Below are 23700 nucleotides of genomic sequence, written 5' to 3' on the forward strand. Positions count from 1 at the left end.
GCAGAATTGAACCCGGGTCGCCAGATTAGAATTCCGCACTCCTAGCCACTACACCAAGCTGGCTCATAAAAGTATGGGGTCTCTTATGGATTATTATTCACTTTCTCACTTATTATTATTCACTTTCTCAACCTCAGAAAAGGAGGTTGAGAGGGGATATGATAGCCCTCTTTAAGTATTTGAAAGGTTGTCACTTGGAGGAGGGCAGGATGCTGTTCCCGTTGGCTGCAGAGGATATGCAGTAATGGGTTTAAACTTCAAGTACAACGATATAGGCTAGATATCAGGAAAAAAAATTTCACAGTCAGAGTAGTTCAGCAGTGGAATAGGCTGCCTAAGGAGGTGGTGAGCTCCCCCTCACTGGCAGTCTTCAAGCAAAGGTTGGATACACACTTTTCTTGGATGCTTTAGGATGCTTTGGGATGATCCTGCGTTGAGCAGGGGGTTGGACTAGATGGCCTGTATGGCCCCTTCCAACTCTATGATTCTATGACTAAAACTGGTTAAATGACAGGAAGCAAAGAGTGGAAATAAACGGACAGGTCTCACAAGGAAGAAAAGTAAGCAGCGGGAATCCCAGAAGGATCAGGATTGGGGCCAGTGCTATTTAATTTGTTCATAAATGATCTGGAACGAGGGATGAGTAGTGTGGTGGCCAGGTTTGCAGGTGAAACAAAATTTTGAGGTTGGTGAAAATGAAGGCTTACTCCAGGAGGTTCTCGACTAATTGAGTGAGTGGGTGGCAATGTGGAAAATAAAATTCAATGTTGGTAAGTGTAAGGGGAAACACACTGGGACAGCTTCAAGTAGAGGTTAATGGGGGTTTGAACTTGCTGAGACTGAGACAGGAAAAGATCTTGAGATTGTAGTAGATAGCTTAATGAAAGTGACAACCCACTCTGCTGCAGTGGAGAAAAGGCAATCTCTGTGTTGGGGATCATCAGCTTTGTAGTGCATACCCAACCTTCTCCATGAAGTCCTTGTTTCAGTTCCTAGATTTCATGTCCAGCTAATACCATGAGGTCTAAGGATGGGCTACTGAATTTGCTTATGCTCATCTCTTGTTTCTCTACCTTCTTCTCACTTTTCCCTTGTTCTTTCCACACAGCCAGAAATACAGAGGGAAAAATATGGTGGTCAAGAAAATGTGATCTAAGCTACGTCCCATACCCACAGCACAAATGCAGGCCACATAAAATATGATGCAATCTTTCAAATATCCTGCAGTGAAGACACTGCAGAACATCTGTACATAGATTCCGCTGCTTGAGGCTCAAAGTAAAAAGAAACTGATTTTTTAAAAATGAAATTCCATTGTTAATAAACTCACACCAAAATAATTCTCACATACCCCAAATCCACCTATAGGACTGAAGAATTTAGCAACTTACTCCAAATAGCCTTTTTTGGAGGCCACGTGAATGGGTAACAGTCCATCCTTGTTCGTTTTGTTAGCATCTGCACCTTGGGACAAAAGAAACTTCACAATGTTCTCATGCCCGTTTTTAGACGCTTCATAGAGAGCAGAAGCTTTATCGCTGGCTTGGGTGTTGATTTCAGCACCTGGGAAACCAGAAAAGACATGCAAGTCAGCCTTCCAGACTTAATAACAACAGCAGGAGCAACAACAACAATAATAATTTCTTTTTGTTGCCTTCCCTTCCCAATTGGCTCAGAGCGGGTAACAACAATATAAAATATCCAAAATAAAATATTTTATACGATTAAAATAATTAGTATATAAATTTAAGTTAAACATATATTATTAAAAGCTGCCTGCTAAAAACCTTTCACGGGGTGCTATGCAAGACTGATACCTTGTGTATTGGGTTCCTGGACAGGGAGGTTGGCATTTCCTCAATGTTAATTTCCTGGCAGCTAATTACTAATTAACTATCCAATTATGTATCCCCCCCACCCCCCGACACCTGCCCTCATTTCATACTCTGCCTGTTGTGTATGGCAGGTCCCTCAGCGTCATGGATGACAAAGAAAATGGGGAGAAACTGTAGGGATCAGAGGGAGGCCGTTTCAACCGTAGGCCTGGCTTCAACCGTAGGCCTGGTGTAAGAGTGCAGGCCTGCGGAACTGTAGTAGCTCTGTCAGAGCCAGGAACAATTCTGCACAAGGAATCTGCCCCTGGACAGCATCAAGTTGCTGACAGTTTTTATTGCTGCTTACACATGACATTGTCAGCAAACCTAGACTGTCCAGGGACTGGCTTGCGTTTTGGCAGGATTTGCCTCAAGATGAGGGAAATGGCCAAAATTGGATTTGCCACCTAGTATCGTGCTTCACATCACCGAGCAACCAGGACAAGCCGGTGTGGAGGGAGAAATGTGCGACAGTCCCTGTAGCATTTCACCTGCCCTTGCACCCATCCTCCCCTCTCCATTGCCTGCTCGATAATTTTTTTTTTAAGTACGATTCGCGTTGCTGCGGGACAGCAAAGCTTCCTTGCCTAAGTTAAAGTAAAATGTTCCCTTAAGTGTCCACAGTCTTTTTGGGATCGGGCAGGCAAAACACAGTCCTGTTTGTGTTTTCTTGCTGTGGGAATGAATGGGGAAAGTGGGGGGGGCGCATGTGATAAAGCAGCCCTCTCCTGATCAGCTAGGCATCTGTGATCTTTGTTTTTAAGCCTTACTGTTTATACACAATCAATGTTCGGGGTCCAGTCACCATGTCCAGTCTCTCACAAATCTACCAGTACATATATAGAGAGAAAAACAACAAGGGGGGGGGGATGCTTTATCGTTGCGACGTTTCTCCATAGCAATGTGGAAGTCTTAATTTTTGTATTAAAAATGCTTAATGTTGTCATGTTACCACATAGCAACTCAGAAGTGCACTTAAAAAAATTAATTTTGGGGCTTGGGGAGATGAAGTTTGAGTCCCCGGGACAACCACTGTGCTGTGCTTGGTGTCTTACTGTGATAGACAAGCCGAGAAGCGTGGGGGGGGAGGGGGGGAGAAGTTTGACTTGTTTTCCCTTGCCGTCTCGTCAGGAGGCGGCCGGAAAACACAGGGGGGGTCTCCCATCAGGAAGCTTGCAAACACACAGCTTACAACTGCACATTTGCAAGCAGGAGGCAGCATGAGTTTTGCGCCTCCATGTGGAATCGGTCCTAGTCTCAGGCAGAAACTCATTCCACCGGGTTGGAGCCAGGGCATAAAATTCCCTGGTTCTGGTTGAGGCCAGGCACATAAATGAAAGTTCTAATTCATGAAATCTTGCCTTATGCCATCCTGACAAGCCAGTTACTTCTCTCGATCACAAAGGCTGTGCTAATTTGGGACCAACTCTTAGTGAACAGACTGGGATTTACTTTCTAGCAAACATTCATAGATCTGGGGTGCCTTTTTCTGTGCCAAAGCAAATATACTCCCTTTGCACACAGCCGAAATCTCTTTAGCGGCAATTTTAAGGAAGACAATTACAAAGGAATAACATTGAGATTCTTCTTAATGAGAAAGCGATAGAATCTTTGTTTTATGGCAAAGCTTGCGCATAGCATTTATGCAATAAAGTTATAGCGATTCTCATAGGAGCTTTTAAGGCTTGGAGTGGCTGCGAGGTTTTATTGGATTTTCCTCTTGTGCTTTTTGGTGGTTGTTCCTAATTGGACCTGGGAAATTAAAACCCAATTTCAGTTACTCTTTCAATTTACCTTTAGTGTTTTAGATATAGAGCTTGGCGATAATTAAACCAAACCACAAAATGGAAAGTACGGAATTATACAGTTAAATAATTGGATGGAAGTGGCGAGGCTGCGACATTTTCTGAAACAAAACTTGTCGAGTTGCACATGGTCAAGTGCATGTTCCCCCTACCCCATTCTATCTTGGGAGAAAATCAAACTAGAAATGTTTTAAAGAATAATATAGAGCTGCTAATAGGGTAGCACCTGGAGGTCTTCTACTATTAAAATCTTCAGACCACCAAGATCAGTTCCCCCTTGAATAAAATGGCTACTCTGAGGGGTGAATTCTGTGGCATTATACCAGGGATAGTCAAACTGCGGCCCTCCAGGTGTCCATGGACTACAATCCCCATGAGCCCCTGCCAGCATTCTGGAGGGCCGCAGTTTGACTACCCCTGCATTATATCCTACAGAGGTACTTCCCCTTATCAAAACCATCCACCCCAGGTTCCACCCCCAAAATCTCAGGGTATTTCCCAACTCAGAGCTGGCAGCCCTGATTGCCAAGCTCCAGGCAGAGCCTGGAGGACTCACAGAATTACAACAGATCTCCAGATTTCCCTTGGGAAATTGGCCACTTGGGAGGGTGGACTTTATGGCAGTGTAAGCCAAGTTATAAGCTCCCTTAAACAGAATAAAGTCAGGGCATAAATGTTTAAATAAATAAATCAGGTCCCTGCTGACCTCCTTCTCCTTCCCAAACTCCATTTCCCTCATCCCTGGCTCTACCCCGAATCTCCAGAAATGTCCTAACCTGGAGTTGGCAAACCTACCTTTCACTGCCCACTATTTGTTACTAGGGAAAGAATACAAACCAATACAATTGTAGGCAAATTTGCTAATTTTCACTAGTGGTCAGAGCCAGCTCAAATGTTTATGTCCCATCATGCAGAGGGCTACAAGGGGATTCCTTCCTTTCCCATTTTTGTACTTAGATATATGAAAATGACTCTGCGGCATAATCACAGCCGTACCAGGGCAGGACCACAGCCAGCCTCAAAACACCTGTCTCATTAGTGCACATGCAGTTACCCACCCAAGGTCAAATAATAGCCCGGCTGATTTGCTCCGGAAAAGGACACAGGCGGAAGACGAAAGCCCCAGCCCCCACACTGAGGTTCTGATCTGAATTGGGCCCCTGTGGTGCTGGAAAGGTGGGGGCTGCATATCTCCTGGAATTACAACTGCAGAGATAACTACCCCTGGAGAAGAGGGGTAGTGCTCATGTGGTCCCCTGCCCTCCGTAGGCTCCATCCCCACATCGTCAGGAACTTCTCAGCCCATGGCCAGCAATTCTCGTTGCTTTGGATGTTAGTTCCCAGCAGCTGCTCTCTGACCGTGGCATTATGAGAACTGAGCCAGGAACCCACACCCAACTCATGGCCAAAGTTCACAGCCTGTTTGGCCCCAAGGCAAAGACTTGCAGGCCAAACATGGTGCTTCTCATTCTCTCTCTCTCTCTCTCTCTCTCTCTCTCTCTCTCTCTCTCTCTCTCTCTCTCTCTCCCTACCCTCCCTCCCTATCTATATCACACTGAAGATTCCTCCTGTAAGTTTTATTTTCTATGTTCAGGGCTATTCATGGAATAAGGGGCAAATCTGATGTTTTTTTTTCCTGAGTTCTTTCAAAGAAGGTTGGAATAATATTCAAAATAATCACATCAAATGCACTGAAAATACTGCTTTTCATAGAATCATAGAGTTGGAAGGGACTTCCAAGGTAATCTAATCCAACACCATGCAGGAACTCACAACTACCTGCCTACCCACAGTGATTCCCGCAACCTCAAAAGATCTCCAGAATCCAGCCGGGCCTGTAGGGAATTCACCTACCATCCCACAATGGCAATCAGCAACTCACTGTGTATGCAAAGTAGAGACAAGCACGGGCACATCCCTTACCAGTTTGGTGTAGTGGTTAGGAGTGCGGACTTGTAATCTGGCATGCCAGGTTCGATTCTGCGCTCCCCCACATGCAGCCAGCTGGGTGACCTTGGGCTCGCCACAGCACTGATAAAACTGTTCTGACCGGGCAGTGACATCAGAGCTCTCTCAGCCTCACCCACCCCACAGGGTGTCTGTTGTGGGGAGAGGAATGGGAAGGCGACTGTAAGCCACTTTGAGCCTCCTTCGGGTAGGGAAAAGCGGCATATAAGAACCAACTCTTCTTCTTCTTCTTCTTCTACTGCCCACCCACTCACAATCTGCCTAAGTTCATAAAATCAGCATTTCTTTTGTTCATGTTATTCTTAAGCAGGTCCAAGAGATGTCCCTAAACCCTTGCTAAGAATTTGCTCACTCCCTACAGAAACCAGTAAAAGCATGCAGTCTTTTAGGGAGCTTGTTCGATTGTGGGTAAAATATTATTATTATTGTTGTTGTTGTTGTTGTTGTTGTTGTTGTTGTTGTTGTTATTATTATTCAATTTATTTCCCGCCACTCCCTACAGGCTTGTGGTGGGTAACAATAGTCTTAAAATCACCCATTAAAACCCCCGTTAAAAGACTATAAAAATACCCAACACGGCGGAAAATACCACTCTCCCCTACCCGAACAAGGGCATTGGGGGATGGAGGGTGATGATGACTACTTCAAACCCCCCAGGGGGGCAATGTTCTTCCTCGCCAATCCCAGCCTCAACCATAGACATGGCGGAAGAGCTCCGTTTTACAGGCCCTGCGGCCTTAAATGTGCAGCTATCGAGACTAGTATATGAATTGCCGTTCTCTAGAAAGATGCACAGATATAACCAATAAAAGTCTAACACAAAGGTGACTGGGAAGTCCATTTACTCTGAATATGCCGTTCTCTTTTTGGCCTATTGAAGCCATTTGCATGAAAGGCCCCATTAAGTTACTTCACCTACCGCACTTGGCCAGGTATCTCAAGGCTTCCAGGTGGCCACTCTCCGCTGCCACAAATAAAGAGGTGATCCCATAGCAATTTGCAGACTCAACCTTGGCCCCTCCTTTGACCAAAAGATCTATTATTTCCAAGTCATTCCGGCCAACAGCTTCGTGAAGAGCGGTCCACCCCCGATTGCATCGGTGGTTTGCATCGGCGTTGTACTGCAGCAATAGCCGTACAGCATCGACGTTTTTGCGTTCACAAGCTGTGAAGACAGAAAAGGGAGTGAGAGTGGAGTTGGGGACTCATCTTGAAAACATTTCAGTTGGGATCGCTTCATTGAGAAGTTGCCCAGGAGATACAGCATGGGTCATGTGATCAGGCAGGCACTGCCTTAGGGTATTGCTTTCAAATGGTGGACAGCCAGTGCACTACATGGGCTAGTTAGGTAGCCAAACCGTGACTCTCCAGATGTCTATGGACTACAATTCCCAATAGCCCCTCCCAACATATGCTGGCAGGGGCTCCTGGGAATTGTAGTTCATAGACATCTGGAGAGCCACAGTTTGGCCACCCCTGGGCTAGAGTGTATTGGCCTAGGAGTGGAGCCACGTGGATCTAGAACCCCACTTTGCCCTGAACCTTGCTAGACAGCCATGAGTGAATTTTATTATTATTATTATTATTATATTTATACCCTTGTACTTCCTCAGCCTAATGTACCTCATATGATTGTTCTGAAGGTAAAATGAGGAGATCCAGCTATATCACTCTTGCCTCGTATCACTCCTTCTTGTAACACAAAGGTCCCAGCTAGATGATATGGATGCCCAAATTCACCCTGGGGGCACAAGTCCATTTTGCAGCTGTGAAGCTCTCATCCTGTTCAGGTCCATCACAGCAGGGGGAGAAGAGAGTCTTTTGCCTTCCCACACACTGTATTTTCCAACCCAAAACAGGTGACCTTTTTGGGGGGAGGAATGGGGGGGAGGCAGGACCCCTCGTCCTCTATGCTACTGTGGTCCTGATTAGAATTAGACTCCCACAGTACTGTTGGAGTTCCCTCATGGGAATTCACTGTACAACATAGAGGTGCATCCTTGGAGCAAACCTGGGGGTACTTTCTCATCAGGTGTGGCCCAAAGAGCAGGATAACGATGAAGTAGTTAACAAAGAATCCATAGATCACATTTTGCTTTTGTAGTGAAAAGGAGTTTCTACCATATTTTCCTCACACAGGTGGCTTGCTGATGCAGAATAAATATGCAAGCACATGGAGGTACTTCATATATTAAAGGTAAAGGTATCCCCTGTGCAAGTACCAGGTCATGTCTGACCCTTGGGGTGACGCCCTCTAGCGTTTTCTTCGCAGACTCAATACGGGGTGGTTTGCCAGTGCCTTCCCCAGTTATTACCGTTTACCCCCCAGCAAGCTGGGTACTCATTTTACCAACCTCAGAAGGATGGAAGGCTGAGTCAACCTTGAGCCGGCTGCTGGGATTGAACTCCCAGCCTCATGGGCAGACAGCTTCAGACAGCATTTCTGCTGCCTTACAACCATGCGCCACAAGAGGCCACAAGAGGCGCCACAAGAGGCATATATATTGTTCTGCATATATTGCAGAACATAATACCATAATGCCATGGCATTGTGTCCCATAATGTAGTATAAACAAACTGACTGGTTTGCCAGCTGCTATCCTTCCTGACTCCAGTTCCCCCTGCTCTGGTTACATACAGGGAATATCATTATAATGCATTTGGAGAGGCTGCCTGTGAAGACTGTTCAGAAATGACAGCCGACCCCCTCCCTGCAGTTGATTCAAATAAGGTTGCCAACTTCTAGGTGGGGCCTGGAGACCACCCAAAAATTACGGTTGATCTCCCCGCTACAGAGATTATATCCCCTGGAGAAAATGTCTGGTTTGGAGTGTGGACTTCAAGGCATTTCACCCTGCAGAGGACCCTCCCACCAAACTCTGCTCTTACCAGCCTTCCCCCTAAGCCTCCTTCCCAAGCAGGAATCGGAGGAAACAACGAATTTAAATGTGTTTCGCTTACAAAGATAATTTCAAACAAGGATTTTAAATCATGATTTGGACACCAGAAGCACAAATTAAGTATTTTTTATTTTAGAAGAGAAGAAGATATGGGTTTTTATACCCTGCTTTTCACTACCCAAAGGAGTTCCAAAGCTGCTTACAAACTCCTTTCCCTTCCCCTCCCCACAACAAGCATCCTGTGAGGTAGTTGGGGCTGAGGAAGTGAAGAGAACTGCTCTGTGAAAACAGCTCTCAGAGAACTGTCATTAGCTCAAGGACCTGCAGCTGGCCTTGGAAGAGCAGGGAATCAAATCCAGTTCTCCAGATTAGAGTCTGCTGCTCTTTGCCACTATACCACGCTGGCTCTAAAGAAAAACGGGAAGTCTCCAGCCCCAAAGCTACACAGGAGGGAACAAATGAAAAAGGATTGCATAAGCCCCAGGATTTCTGAGGCTGGTTTCCTGTTTGGACAGATGAATACCACCTGACAATGCAATCCAAAATCACTTTAACACCACTGAACTCCCTGGCCTGAGCAAGGTGTGTAAGGTCTGCACTGATAGTTATTTAGCATCCTTTCAGCCTGGTATCGGCTCACAACTGACGGGATCGGAGAGACTTACCTTTATAGAGCGGGGTCTCTCTAGCCTTGTTTGCAATATCAGGTTCTGCTCCAGCCTGCAGCAAAGCGCACACACACTCAAGGTGCCCCTTGTTTGTTGCCAAGTAGAGTGGAGTTTCCTCCTGGAGGGTACGCTGGTCGATTGTCCCAGGGTATGCTAAAGAAAAGACCGGGACATATTAGCAAGGCACATGGACAATGACAGTGGCAAATATTTGCCAGTTATCTGAGATAAACGTTACAAAGTCAACTCCTTAAATGGTGAGAGCAAACTTCCTACTGTACAAGAGCACCAAAGAGATAAAGGCTTAACCAAAATCCTACCGAGGTCTAATCAGTAGGGCTTATTCTCACTTCCCTGGAAATAACTGATTAGACTTTTACACAAAGAAGCCAAAAGAAAATTGCTAGAGACATATAGTAAGATCTTGTCTATAGAAACCGATATTGTTGTGTTTTTACCTATGGGGAACAAAGGATTATGTGAAGTATTATTCTGCTTGCAGATAATCACAGAAAAGGTATTACAGAGCAGCATCTGTGGAAGGAGCCCCAGAAAACTTTGCGAAAACCACGAGGTTTCCTAAAACTCCCAAAGAGTAGCTTTCGTGTTTTTTAATCCCAAGATTTTCAGTCCGGCTTTTCTCTTGCTTATACAAAAAACACTGAAAACATTACATCTGAGTAATATTTCAATCTGTTCAATATTTCAATCTGTTCAAATTGAACCTTGAAAAAGTGGCTTATAGGTGCCCTAACTGAAATTTTCATTTGCAAAATCAGACTGATTGATTGAATGTTTCACAGGTCCCCCCACCAGTCAGGTCTCCCCTGGTCACAGTGGGGAGTGGAGGCAGGTAGGGTTGCTAATTCCAGGATGGGAAAATCCTGGATATTTGTGGAAGGTGCCTGGGGAGGACAGAGACCTCACTGGGGCACAATGCTATAGAGTCCTCCCTCCAAAGTATGCATTTTCTCCAGGCAAACTGATTTCTACAGTCTGGAGATGAGCAGTTAGCTTGGGAGATCCGCAATTTCCATCTGGAGGCTGGCACCCCTATCTAATGATTTCAACTGTATCCAGAGGGGACTTGGTGCATAATCCGTTCCTTTTCTGGTACTTACATTTCTGGAGCAGCTTTAAGCAACCCTCTTGACCATAATAAGCAGCTTCATGGAGTGGCAGCCATCCGTCTTTGTTAGGCTGTGCAAGGTTTTTCCCTGACTTTATCATGGCACGCAGGGTCTCTTCATCTCCTTCCCTAATCGTCGATACCACAGGATCCAACACTCTTTAAAGCATAGTTGCAAATGAGTTACTTTCTGCAGAATTGCCTCAGGCAGTCGTAATAATATCATACGTTTTCTCCAGAAATAACCAGAACAGGAGACGCTCACATTAAATCAGGGTTCAGCGGTCTTTGACAGCAAACCAATTTCAAAATTTAGAGCAAAAGATCCACAAAGAGCTGGTATTAAGAAATGTATTCTACACCTGTTGGATAATACACTTCCAATGTGCTTTTGCAATGGGATTCTCCTGTGCAGAACAGGATAATCCACTTCTAAAGTGCATTGGAAGTGCATTGGCTGATGTGTGCAGAATGAGCCACAGAGTCCACTTGGGTGGACTCTTAAGGATTAGTGATAACTGATCAATTTCTGCAGCCCAAACAATGGTGGTTGCTTTATCAGGAAGTGGCACTCCCGTGTTTTCACAATTAGTAAGAAATATATACAGCAGCACTGTCATTGGTTTTAGAACACTGGTATTAATCTGTGCATTGGTTTGCCTCTTTGATTACCAACAGTGGTAAGAAATGCCTAAGAAATGGAAGCCAAATTCCTTGCCAAATTATGGGGAAAGCAAACGATGACAAAAAATGCCACATGGAAATATTTTATGGCAGGGAAGATAGTTAATTTGATAAGAAGGAAGAGATGCAATTGGGCCTTAGCACACTACAACTGAATAAAAATTATATACTGCAACTGAATAAAAATTAAAATATAATTTTAAAAAGTAAACTTTTTAAAAGGCTGCCATGTAGAGGGACAGACCAGAATGAATGGGATGAAATTAATTCAAAAGAAATTCCATCTAAACATGTGGAAGAAGTTCCTGACAGTTAGAGCGGTTTCTCAGTGGAACAGGCTTCCTCGGGAGGTGGTGGGTTCTCCATCTTTGGACATTTTTAAACAGAGGCTGGATAGTCATCTGATGGAGAGGCTGATTCTGTGAAGGCTCAAGGGGGTGGCAGGTTACAGTAGATGAGCGATAGGGTTGTGAGTGTCCTGCATAGCGCAAGGGGTTGGACTAGATGACCCATGAGGTCCCTTCCAACTCTATTATTATATGATTCTATGATTCTAAATATCATTAAATAGTGGGTTCAGTAAAGACTCAGAGATGTTCTTTCCGAAACAATCAGCTCTTTTCACTAAACACCAACAAGTGAGCACCAAACACTCAACAACACAAACTTATATGCATTGAGAGGTTCCCACCAAAGCATGTGATTGGCCCTAAGTGGAAGCCTCGGATAGGTCCATTAAACTGTCCAATAGCAGGCTGGATCCTGCCTACTAGCGAATGATATTCAAGAGTCCCTAATACCAGGCCCTGGCTCCAAGCTCTTGGTTTCTGTGGATCCACATAGACAACAACTATAATAAAGAAAAAGTGAGCAATCTCAAAAGATGCATGTAGCCTTTACTAAAATGCAATTGTTCAATCCAGGTATTCAATATTTATTTGTATAGACCGCCCTTCCTGCACACTCAGGGCAGGTAAACAACAGAGGTTTGGCAATCAATACAATTTCAAAATCATATATAATACTGCAAAAACAGTCTCCTTCTATGACCCCCAGATTATTCAGTTTTTAATGGGGTGGGGGAATCTCTAGAGCAGGTGTAGTCAACCTGTGGTCCTCCAGATAATCCATGTACTACAACTCCCATGAGCCCCTGCCAGAATTTGCTAGCAGGGGCTCATGGGAATTGTAGTCCATGAACATCTGGAGGACCACAGGTTGACTACCCCTGCTCTACAGGGCCAATCCTCTCTCAGTCTAGGGCAATACCTACTATTGGACAGAGGCCAGGATCCAAAGCGCTACCTCAGTTACACAAGATTTTGGAAATCTGTCAGATCTTTTTAAAAACAACAACAAATGCTCATGCCTCAAAATAACATGAGTTTGGTCAGGTCTGTATACTTGTTTTGAAACAGGATCTGGTCTATCAAAATAAACCACTAGGCAAGCATCTTGTTCCCTCTGCCCTGCAAGGTAATTTCAGTGCAATCACAAATCCTAAAAATAAAAAAAAAACACCCAGCAACTTTACATGCGATCAGAGAGTTTGCTTTAAGGTTCGAGAGTCCTCAAGAGTCAAGACAAAAGTAAAGAGGGTGAATGGGATGTTAAAGTGGACAACAGAAGGGAGAAAGTTAGTACAGTTTCCCATAGGCAGTTATGTGAATTCCTCATGAAGTGCACAGTCCTCTCAACCTCCCCCCCCTACATAAAAGCAACCAGCTGCCTTGTCAGACCCAGCAGAGAACAACAAAAATTCAACCGAAGTAAAGAGAGGAACATGGAGGGTGGGGGTGTGGGACACTTACTCTGGCTGAGGTCTTTTGAAGAGGGTCCCATCGTATCGCAGCCAGACCCCACTCGGGGACCCTGAGCTGGAAGTCTGAGTCTGGCCTCCCGTCTGTGCAGCCTGCCTGATGTGATGGCAGCAGGAATGAAACACAGAAAAATATTCTGAATAAGAAAAGCGAGTCATAGTGGGATCCTTTAATGAGCTCCCGAAGATCCTGAGGGAGAGACACAGCCAGGGCCTCTGGGGCTCGAGACCAAAGCAGATGGCCTCAGCTCGCTCTGGCCTTGGTCTCAGCTGCTCTCCGGATTATTTTTGGCCCTCCGAGGAAGCGTTAGGGGATTCAAATGACCAAATAAGACAACAGGAATCCCACCATCACCACACAGAACGAGGAAAAAGGGTTTGAAGGCGTCCTTCACCTCACGGAGAAGAAATGTGGAACAAAGTTTGAGTTTCTGTGGCACCTTTCAGACCAACTAAGCTTTACTCGGGGTATATAAGCTTTCGTGTACAAGCACACTTTGTCGGAGATGTGTGAGAATATTGTTATGAAACAGCTGAGGGAACAATGTCTTCAGAGGACATGTATGTATAAGGAGGCCAGTGAAGATATCAGCTCTGACCCTGTGAAACTTTGCAGGCTCACTTTGAAGTTAGATTTCAATCAGATAGATGCTTTCCATCATAGTTTTGCAATGGTGGGAGAAGCTGGACTTGCCCAAATCCTCATTTGTTGTGCAACTGGAGAAAAAAGGCTGATGATGCCCCCATCCCCCCCCCCAACACACTTTTAGCTGTTTTTATGGCCTGCCTCTAACCTGAGTATTATTTTACAGTTTTTGTTTTTATCGTTCATTTTAGGATTTTGCTGTACCTTGTGAGCTGCCTCAAGCTGATCACCGGAGAAGCTGCACATTAATTTTCCAAAGAAAGACACAAACAGGAGGGTAAATTTGGCCTTTCTTAGATTAACAAGCAAAACAGGGACAAATGATAGAGGGCCACATAAGGTTGGAACCTAGAAATCTCCCAGAATTGCAGCTGATTTCCTGACTATAGAGATCAGTTTCTGCAGAGAAACTGGCTACATTTTAAGGTGCACTTTATGCATTATGTCCCACATTTAGCTCCAACCCAAAATCTCTAGGAATTTCCCAAACCAGAGTTGATGCAAAAACCTCAATATGGCCTCATTTATTGCAGTATCTGACACCTTACATAAAAGAAAAATATCTTCCTACGTATTTATTTAGGTTTTAGCTAGGGTTACCAGATGTCCTCATTTTAGACAACGTATCTTCTTCAATTTGGTCTCTGCCTTCTTTGGAGCTTTAAAAAAACCTGATGAAAATGCCCCCTTTGTGGTTGGGAGGCTTAGCCTGTTTTGCCCTATTGTCCCCAGTGGAGGCTAGCTTCAGCTTAACTAGGGCTGATTCTGCACTGGCAGAAAAGTTTGAAAGGACAGCCATATGGAGCTGTCCTGTGTCCATATGATGTTGCTGCCAGGCTGCTGCTCTCCTGGGCCTGGCACAGATCAGGCCCCAGAATCCCTGTGCTAAGGGAACACAGATTCTTCCATGTTCCCATTCAGCGCTGTGGGGGCCCATTCCCCATCCTTCGGAGGCCTGCAGGGAATGAACAATGCCCTGGATGGCTTTACAGCACATCCTGGCCCTGTAGGGCAGACCAGGGCATTGTTTGCTTTGTTTTCAGGAACATGGGATTGTATAGAATGCAATCTCACTGTCCAGTCAACTACAATATCCTCCGCTGCCACCACCTGCACACCAGGGGGACTTCTTTCAGTGGGACACCAGTGCAGAGCCTGAATGGGGCTTTTTATCCGCCACCAGTCTAAATAAATCCCCTCCTGAATCCTCCCTAAATTCCATTTCCATTTCCATTTTCATTTTGGGCACTTTAAATTTTCCCTCAGCAACATGCATGATTGAGCTGTGGTGACCCTAACTTTCTCCCATGATATCCCGGAGCGGAGATAACTCGGTATAATTGATGAAGGCACTGAGATAGAGAAGCAATCTGTCCCTAATTTGCTGGGTGTCTGTTCAAAGACTTCCTGGTTCCTAGTTGCAAAACTTTCCTCCCAAGATTTATTTTTGCCCTCCTTTTAGAATCTGTTTAAAAGTGACTGTGCTCCAGAATCCCACACTTCTCTCAGCAGAGATTTGCCTCATTCTATGAGAGGCAGCTGCTGGCTTGGCTCGGCGCTTTCTATTTTGAGTTGGGGAAAAGCAATGAGGAAGACCCGGGTTCAAATCGATCTGAATTCAGCAGGACTGACAATGGAAAAAACAAAGTAAGTGCAGAATCAGCCCAGGTGTCCCGCTGAAATGTGTCCCCCCCCCATGGGACACATTTCCATGCCAGAGATGTTCCAGTGCTGAAATGTGTCCCCTGTGGGGACTCACTCTGTGGAGCATGCCATTTTGCAGCATTGTACCAGCAGTAGCATGGAATGGCGCCGCTGGTGTGGAATTGCCCTAGGAGTATTTAAGAGGAGATTCATCATAGTGATTAGTTGTTTGAAGTAGTCAGTCAAGATATATGACCTCTTTATTTTGCTTATCAAAATACGGTAACCTGATTTTAACCCTATCAGATGCAAGAGTTCCCCCCTTGGCAGTAACACTAGAGAGGATACTGCTAATGCTGTACAGTTTTGCTTCAGGGGCGGATTACTTGTTTTACTGACAGTGCAGACCTAAACAGAGTAACATCTTCTTAATCTATTGAAGGCAGAGGTCTAAGAAGGGTGTGACTCTGTTCAAGATTGCACTGGAAGTATTGCTGTGAATTTTGCAATCCTGTTGATTCCCCACAGCTACAAAAAGCAAGATAAAATGGCTTGCTGCCATGTCTTAGATCCTATAATGATCCCAGTTTTGCAATGGTAGAGGCATAATAGCTCATTTCAAAGTGATCCCATTTACCCTGGCGATTGGAGATTTCTCCTGAGGTTTCAGACATCCACAACACTGATGATCCAGAGTAATGGGACACTGTTTGTAACTTAACATGGATGGCAGATTAGGGAAAGGTTGTATAAACCTAATGCTCCCTCAGAGTAATGGGCAAGGAAATTTAAATAGCCTCTGAACGCGCTCATCTTGTTATGTTTCATGAACCAGTTTCCAAAGCTGTGCAGAACACAATTCTTGGCATTGCAAGAGAGTCTTGCAAAACTAATATAAATGATATGGAGGCAGGTGTTCAGATGCACATGTGAAGGACTTTTCTAAAATGTATTTTGGACCTCACTTAAGGATTAGTTAAGATCAGAGACACTCAAAGAAGTAACACATCATTTCCCAGGTCGTCTCAAAATGGCGGTTCCTGGGCAATCTCTAATGCCTATTAGCTTCAGAGATCAAACCATATCAAACATCATATAGACTATGGCTGCTGCACCAGGCCATTGTCAGTTTCTTGCATTGGGCAGCATGCCCCGCTGCTTCCTGTGTACTAACAGGGGAAGAAATCCCCCCCGGCACGCACGGTCCACCCCAAAGTTGTGTGTATGCAAACACAACTCTAGGGCAGAAAGAGTCTGCCATGCCTCACCATGGCAGTGGCAGGGGTGATGGGCAGGGGTATTTTATTGCATGAAAGTGGGATAGCAGCACAATGTTATCCCACCATTGTGGGGGTGAAAACATGCCCTGTTGAGCTCTACAGAGGTGCAAAGCACCGTGGAGCCTAATGTAAGGTGACCAGATTGTCCCACTTTTGGAGGGACATCTGAGGGCACCTGGCAAATTGTACTTATGTTGAAATTTAAAAATATATATTACAATACTATTTTTGCATTCTATGAAAATTTTTGTTGCTCCATATAGACCAAATTTTTAATCAAGACCCCCCCCCCCACCCCCGGTCAGTGGTGTCCCACTTTACCAATGTTAAAATCTGGTCACCTTAGATTGGGCATTTTGTGTCCCTACTGGGACACTGTAGGTGGGGAGAGGAGCCAGGTCTTCCAGGCTCGGCTCTTCCCTGTGTGCATGGGCCCAACCTGGCATAGCCACCGAGGCGGCCATGTTACAAAGGGGATCACTGATTTTTTAATGTGGGGCATCAGGGGTCCTAAAACGGGCCAGGGTCGGGAGGGAGCCAAGCCAGCGGCTACATCATGCATTAGCGAGGATTTGCCCTGCTGTCATGCAGGTGTTCACCCAGCCTTTTTCCCCATGCATAATCAGTCATAGGAAATTCCTAGAGATTTGGAGGTACAGCCCAGGGAGGGTTGAACTTAAGGAAAGGGGGGAATCTGTTATCCGAAGGAGCCATTTTCTCCAAACTCATCCCCATAATCTGGAGATCATAGCTGTATTGTTACTTTGAATCCTAAAATACCCGTCCTATAGCCACACCTCCTTGTAAAATTACTTGGCTTCTCTAGGGAACTCCCTCACCCTTCTCAGAAGAAGCCCTTGCTACTCTTTGCTTGCCACTCCATACTTTATTATAAGAAGAAAGAGAGGAACATTGAAAATCCACCTTCTTTCCAGGGGTTATTGAGTTCCCCCATTTTCCCTCCTTGTTAGGGACCCATGCAGCATAGGGGTGCCAGCCTATGATGGTGCCTGGAAGTCTCCTACTATTACAACGGTTCTCCAGACAACACAGATCAGTTCACCTGGAGGAAATGATTGCTTTGGAAGGTGGACTCTAAGACAGGGGTGGTCCTGTGGTCATCCAGATGTTCATGGACTACAATTCCCATGAGCCCCTGACAGCAAACGCTGTCCATGAACATCTGGAGGACCACAGGTTGACTACCCCTGCTCTAGGGCAGTGGTCCCCAACCCCCGGGCCGTGCCCCGGTGCCGGGTCGTGAAGGCTTCGGCACTGGGCTCCGGCTCCCTCTCCCTGCCCCCCCCCGCAGCAAGAAGCTCACCAGACCGTGAGCAAATCGGCCACCAAAGCGGCCAATTAGCTTGCGGCCCAGCATTTGCGCCCGGTGGGGAGCAAACATGCACGCGTGGCAGTTTTGCACATGCACACGCCTGCCGCACATGCACTTTTGCGCTCCCGGTGGGGACGCAAATGCTCACGTGCAGCAGTTTCACGCATGTGAAATTTCCCAACCAGAAGCTGGCAGCTTACATACAACATAGTTTTCCTTCCCTGCTCTACTTTATCCTCACAACCACAGCCAGGTTAGTCTGAAAGTGATTGAGCTAAGGTCGCTCCATGATGGACAAAGGATTCAAACTTGACCTCCTAGATCCACGCTGGCTTCACATTCTTACTCACCTTTGCCAAGGGTAAAGGTAGAAATTCTGGCTATAGTAGGGCTCACTGGGAGCAGCCGGCACCTGCTCTCTGGTTGCCGTCTTTGTTGCTGTTTGCTCCACTGACCCATCTGTCAGGCTCTGCTCTATGGCCATCTCAATGAGCTCCTGCTCACTCATGCTGCTGTAGAGACTGTAGTCCTCATGATTTATTGTCCCTGTCTGAGAATTTCTGGCCACTGTGACCTCGGTCGTCATCTTCTGCCCAGTCCTGTTCACCAGGAGTCAGAGGAGATAGTAGAAAAGGGAAACCTAGAAAACAGGTCAATGAAGTTAAACAGCTTGTTATTAGTTTGTGTATCTTCCCATTGGTGTTATGCTTTCCACCAAAGTGGGGTTTAGTACATACTTCTGGTCAACAGGAAGCGTGCAAATACAAGACCAGCCTCATCCTCTCTGGACAATCCATGTCCCCACCCCTCCGAAATAAGATGGAATTTCATGGTCCATGAGACCATATGTACAGGATAGAACTGTGTGTAGAGCCCAATTTTAGAATTGGTACTAGACTCATAGAAATGATAGGTCCTGTTTGAGACAGGACTTTCCTTTCCTGAGAACCAGCTTGGTGTAGTGACTAAGAGCAGCAGTCTCTGATCTGGAGAACAGGGTTTGATTCCTCACTCCTCCACATCCAGTCAGTTGGGTTATGGGCCAGTCACAGCTCTCTAAGAGCTGTTCTCTCAGCCTCACCTACCTCACAGGGTGTCTGTTGTGAGGAGAGGAATGATAGATGATTGTAAGTCACTTTGAGACTCCTTCAAGCAGGAAAAAGTGAGTACAAAAACCCAGCTCTTCTTTGCACTGCAGGTTGAAATATTTCCTTTCACACAGGCTTAAGGGGATTTCCACACTGTTTAGTTGTTTTTATGGTCTGCCCCTAGCCTGAGGATTATTTTATGAATATCGCTTAGGTTCCTCAGTGTTTATTTTACCCAGTTTTAATGGCTTTTTAATGCCTCATTTTGGTTTTGTGTATATTGTTTTAGGTCTGCGCTGTCTTGAGTTCTCAGGAGAGGCTGCACATACATTTTCTGGTAAACTAAATGCTAAATCAATATGGCTCAAAGAAGTTATGGTTGTGTAGCAATCCCAGCTTTTCCATGGGTGTGTTTTGGAGGAACCTTAGTGTTTTAAGGCAGGAAACTCAAAAGTTTCCTAGATGTTGGATTTAAGTGACACGACAAAACCTAAAATTTTAACCGCTGCATATACTTATGTTCTATGATCTGCTCTATCTTACAGCTGCACTCTTTTCAATGGAATCCACACAACTACATCTTCTATGTGGGCTACCTCTGTGTTTTCTTCCCATTTTGCTGCAGTCTTTCCCAATGACGGTTGGTACAGTCTTCTCATAATCAAATTGCCATTGGACATTGTGTGGCTGCATAGCTATGTTCTTTGCAGGTCCCACTAATAGTGGCACCTGAGCCCTCACGATGACCAGGGCAGAGTCTGCACTTACTTTGTTTATTCCATTGTCAATCCTGTGGAATTCAGATCGATTTGAACTCGGGTCTTCCTCTCCCCCCCCTCCCCATTGAAACAGGAAAGTGTTCTGCACGTGGTTAGGGAGGCTCAGAAGAGGGGGGGAAGGCAAATGGAGACTCTTTCTTTGTTTTCTTGATGGGGGGGAGAGGATCGAAGAAGGCAGAAAAAAAATCCAAGACCAACAGAAGTTGAGAGAAATTAGGGGCTTCTCCTTTAAGGAAGGCTTGTCACATGACCACCTGTGGCCAATCATGGGTTCCCTACCACGGAGGAGAGCCCAGATTCAAAACAATGCAATTTTAAAATATATTGAGCATTAAAAGCACTCCAAGATATCGCACAATAAAGGTAGGGTCACTCCGGATCAATCCTTCTTTCTGCAGAAGGAAAATTTAAATGGCCCCAAATCAAAACGGAAATCGCATTCTGTGTAGAGGGCAGGGACTGAATCGATCTGGGGCTGGAATAAAAGCTCCATGCAGTTTACACCGTGGTTGCACTGCTCATCTCCAGGCAACAGACAGGCTGAATCCGCACTTGTTTATTTAATTGTGGGTCCTGCTGAATCCATATTTGAGGGAGTAAACTTATGTTGAAAGAACAAGTACAAAAATCCTTTTGGGATTTTTTTTTAAACGTTGGAAGATTACAGCACATTTTTTTAATCAACAATTGCTAGGGCAGATTATTCCCAGCGGTTTGCTTTGAGTTTCAGGTTGCTTCACTCTCTACAGAGTTGAAAAAGGGGCCTCTTCTTAGTGCTGTCACATGCCAGCTGTTAGCGCTCCCTCCCCTTTCTGAGTTGTGTCACTTCTTTAAAAAGACTCCGCTTGGGTCAGGTTGCAGGGGAGATTTGCCAAGTTATTTTGCATGACACATAAAGAAAAACAAACAGCTTACAGGAGGTCACTGTGTGAGCAAAAGCATTGCAAAGCAAGAACAGTCCCTTCATCAGTGGGGCACAGGGTGACTCGTGATGGGTTTGTGGATCATCCCTGAAATAACTGTCTGGCTGGGCTAGAAGGGAATAGCCAACTGCTGCTAGAGACACTCCACAAATGCAACTTCCCATATAATTGTAAGGGTCCCATAGTTAAGGTCCTTTGCAACTAGGGCTGCCAACTTCCAGGTGGGGTCTGGAGTTCTGGGATTAGAGACTGATCTCCATAATACAAAGAGCAGTTCTCCCGGAGGAGAGGGCAGATTCTGTGGTATCACAACCTCCCAATAAAGAAGAACTGGGTTTTTTAATAACCAACTTTAACCAAAGGAGTACCAACATGGTTTATAAACACCTTTCCCTTCTTATTTCCATAACAGGCATCCTGTGAGGTAGGTAGGGCTGAGAGAGCTCTGAGAGAACTGTTCTGCAAGAACAGCTCTAAAAGAACTGCCCAAGGTCAACCAGCTGGCTGCATGTGGAGGAGAGGGGGAATCAAACCTGGTTCTCCAGATTAGAGTCTGCCACTCTTAACCACTACTCCAAGCTGGCTCCCTCTCTTGACCAGATTCTGTCCTCCCCAGGCACTGCTCCCAAATATTCAGCTGTTTCTCAAGCTGGAGTTGGGAACCTTATATATAACCACCATGCAACTGTAGGCTTCCTTACAGTGGAAGGGGAAGTGGCTTGGAACATTTAAAAAACCCTAAATTCACAGTCAACTAATATTCTATATGACTGTTTTTATGTAAATTTGTACTGACTATTTTTAAAACCGTCGTTACTCGCCCTGAGCTATCTAGGGAAGGGCAGGTTATAAAAATAAAATGGAACGGAATGGAATCAGTGTTTAGGATTAAGAATCAAAATTGCCTTTTAGCCTAAAGGGTCTCCCTTGCTTCACTTCTTCAACGAGCACTATAATATTTCTTTGTAGGTCCGGCTGAGAATGCCAATGGCAGAAACCATGGCCAAGTCACATCTGGCTTTTAGGGCAGCCCTGTCAAATATTCAAGGCAAAAAGTACCGTTTCTTGCCTCCCTGGACTTCCTTGGTGATCTCTGTAACTGGGGCTGACTGTTGAGTTCAGGCTAGCCTGGGCCATCTGGTTCATAGCAGAGTATAACTCCCCAGCAAACATGACAATTCTCAGCGAGGTCTATCTGCACTGGGTTCCCCTCCAATTAGTTTTCAGTGATGTGTCTCCTTTGCTAAAGGCCCTCTGCAGATTGGCCTTGAAGCAACAGGACCACAAGCTATCACTGCCACAGAGTTTAGAATGCAAACAGTTTGCTTCTAGTCTCCCGTGTGCAATTGCTTTGGCTGCATGTCTGTTCCCAGGGGGCACATGCAAGTCCCACCGGTACCCCTGGGACTGCATCTCCTTACCAGAGGGCAGAACAGAGGCTGGACACCGTGATCCAGCAGTTGCACCGGAGGCATGGGAACTCTAGCACATCTGTTCCCACTTGGAACAGTACATCGGAAGGATTAAAAGCGCACAAACATGCACAAAGAGATGAAATGCACAAAGGAATGAAATGCACCTATGTTCCTTTGGAAAGCCAGTTGGCAAGATAGGGATGCAAAGTCCTTATTCTAGGTGAATATCCATGTATGAGTCATGTGAGCCAAAAGAAAGTAAAAAGACCTTGTAAAATCAGCTTCTGTATAACTTGTGGATTTCAGTGCTTTTAATTGCTTTCCTGGATCAGTTCCCAGACTGTTACTATGCAAAAACCTGCTGTTTGTTGACCAGGATTGGACACTGCAAGACCTGGATATTTCCGGGCATCTGAGTTCAAAACAAGCAGATGAAGGCACATACTTTCCAAGCTAATATTTTTAGATCCAGCCTCACGTAACGCAGGTCAGGGGTAGACAACTATATGTTTACTGCGATGGTTGCAGCAAACTGGTAAAGACAGCAAATGGCGTTTCCAGCTGATGAAACCTTTCTGAGTAAATCAATCCCATCCGTCTACAGCTGCCTAGAGACATCAGATTGCTTATGAATTTAGTTGGGCACATGGCACACACCACCCCTGGTTCCTGGTTCCTGATTGATACAGTCGGTTTTCACTCTTGCGCTAAATTACTCCTCTTGTTACCACTTCTAGTGGCGTCATTGATAGCGTTTTGATACGGCTGCTGAAGCAAGCTGAATAAAGGAAGTTGTTATTTAGCATTTCTCAACCATTTCCACTAAGAAAATCTGTTCAGTGCCGGAAACTGTAGCACTGTCCTAACACCTTCGAAGTCCATCAGATCCAACTTTGGGTAGAGCGGCACAAAATCCTAAACAGGGCTATGCAGACTCCTTCTCCAAAGGAAAGTGTTCCTAGGATTGCACCGTTAAACTTCCCATGTTAACATCTACCAGTTTGGCATATTATGTTTTGGAGAAAAGACATAGAATCCTAGAATCCTAGAATTAGAAGGTTCCATACAGGCCATCTAGTCCAAGCCCCTGCTCGATGCAGGATCAACTTAAAACATCCAGGATAAGGATCTGTCCAGCCGCTGCTTGAAGACTGCATAAAACATTCCAGCCATATGTCTGCCTATGTGAGTTTGGGGTGTGTGTGAAGACCCATCACTACATGCTTATAATTTTTGTAATCACAATAAATTCTGCTTGCAAAGTCCTCTGTTTTCCAAGATATTGTCATGTCTCCTGTCTCCCTGTGCCTAATAATTCCATGCAAGGGAATTGGACATTTGGAGAGAGGAACAACTAGATATACCATAAACACATTTCAGGCCCTGGGCTAAACCAATACATATAAAGCAAGTATAAATGCATTTACCTTGTTGTTTTTGTAGGAGAGATTTATTTTTCTTGGTGAAATCTTAATTCAGAAAATCCCCTCGGATGCATTTCTCTCCCGTCCGTGTTCGTTGATAAACTGCAGAGCAGCTCTGAACTCTCTGGCTCTTTGAAGTGTGGAGTTTATTTCTGGATCACCCCATGATCACCGATTACAAGCCAAAATATAAGTTGCTTTGGATCTCAGATTTCCTGTGTGAAGTTTATGGCAAAGTGACTTTTACTGTTCTGGAGGCTGCATGATCTGTAGAACTTCACTGTGTTCAAGAATCCCTTTGTGACATTACAGTAAACTGGC

General features: G+C 45.2%; 1 protein-coding gene across 2 annotated transcripts in view; it reads right to left on the reverse strand.

The window, feature by feature from the left end:
• The window catches only part of ASB2 (ankyrin repeat and SOCS box containing 2), a 37633-nt gene extending 13933 nt beyond the window's left edge, over positions 1-23700 (reverse strand). For both annotated transcript variants that reach the window (XR_013228574.1, XM_077323549.1), the window contains exons 1-7: positions 23383-23700; positions 18101-18390; positions 12840-12944; positions 10337-10503; positions 9213-9368; positions 6567-6812; positions 1392-1563 (exon numbers count right to left, since the gene is read on the reverse strand). Coding sequence is in view for 1 of the 2 variants with exons in the window: in XM_077323549.1 (XP_077179664.1) it covers positions 1392-1563; positions 6567-6812; positions 9213-9368; positions 10337-10503; positions 12840-12944; positions 18101-18336 (1082 nt within the window). In the remaining variant the exon portion in view is untranslated. The remainder of the gene's footprint in view (positions 1-1391; positions 1564-6566; positions 6813-9212; positions 9369-10336; positions 10504-12839; positions 12945-18100; positions 18391-23382) is intronic.

The sequence above is a fragment of the Paroedura picta genome, chromosome 2 (assembly GCF_049243985.1).
Source record: "Paroedura picta isolate Pp20150507F chromosome 2, Ppicta_v3.0, whole genome shotgun sequence".
Taxonomy (NCBI): Eukaryota; Metazoa; Chordata; class Lepidosauria; order Squamata; family Gekkonidae; genus Paroedura; species Paroedura picta.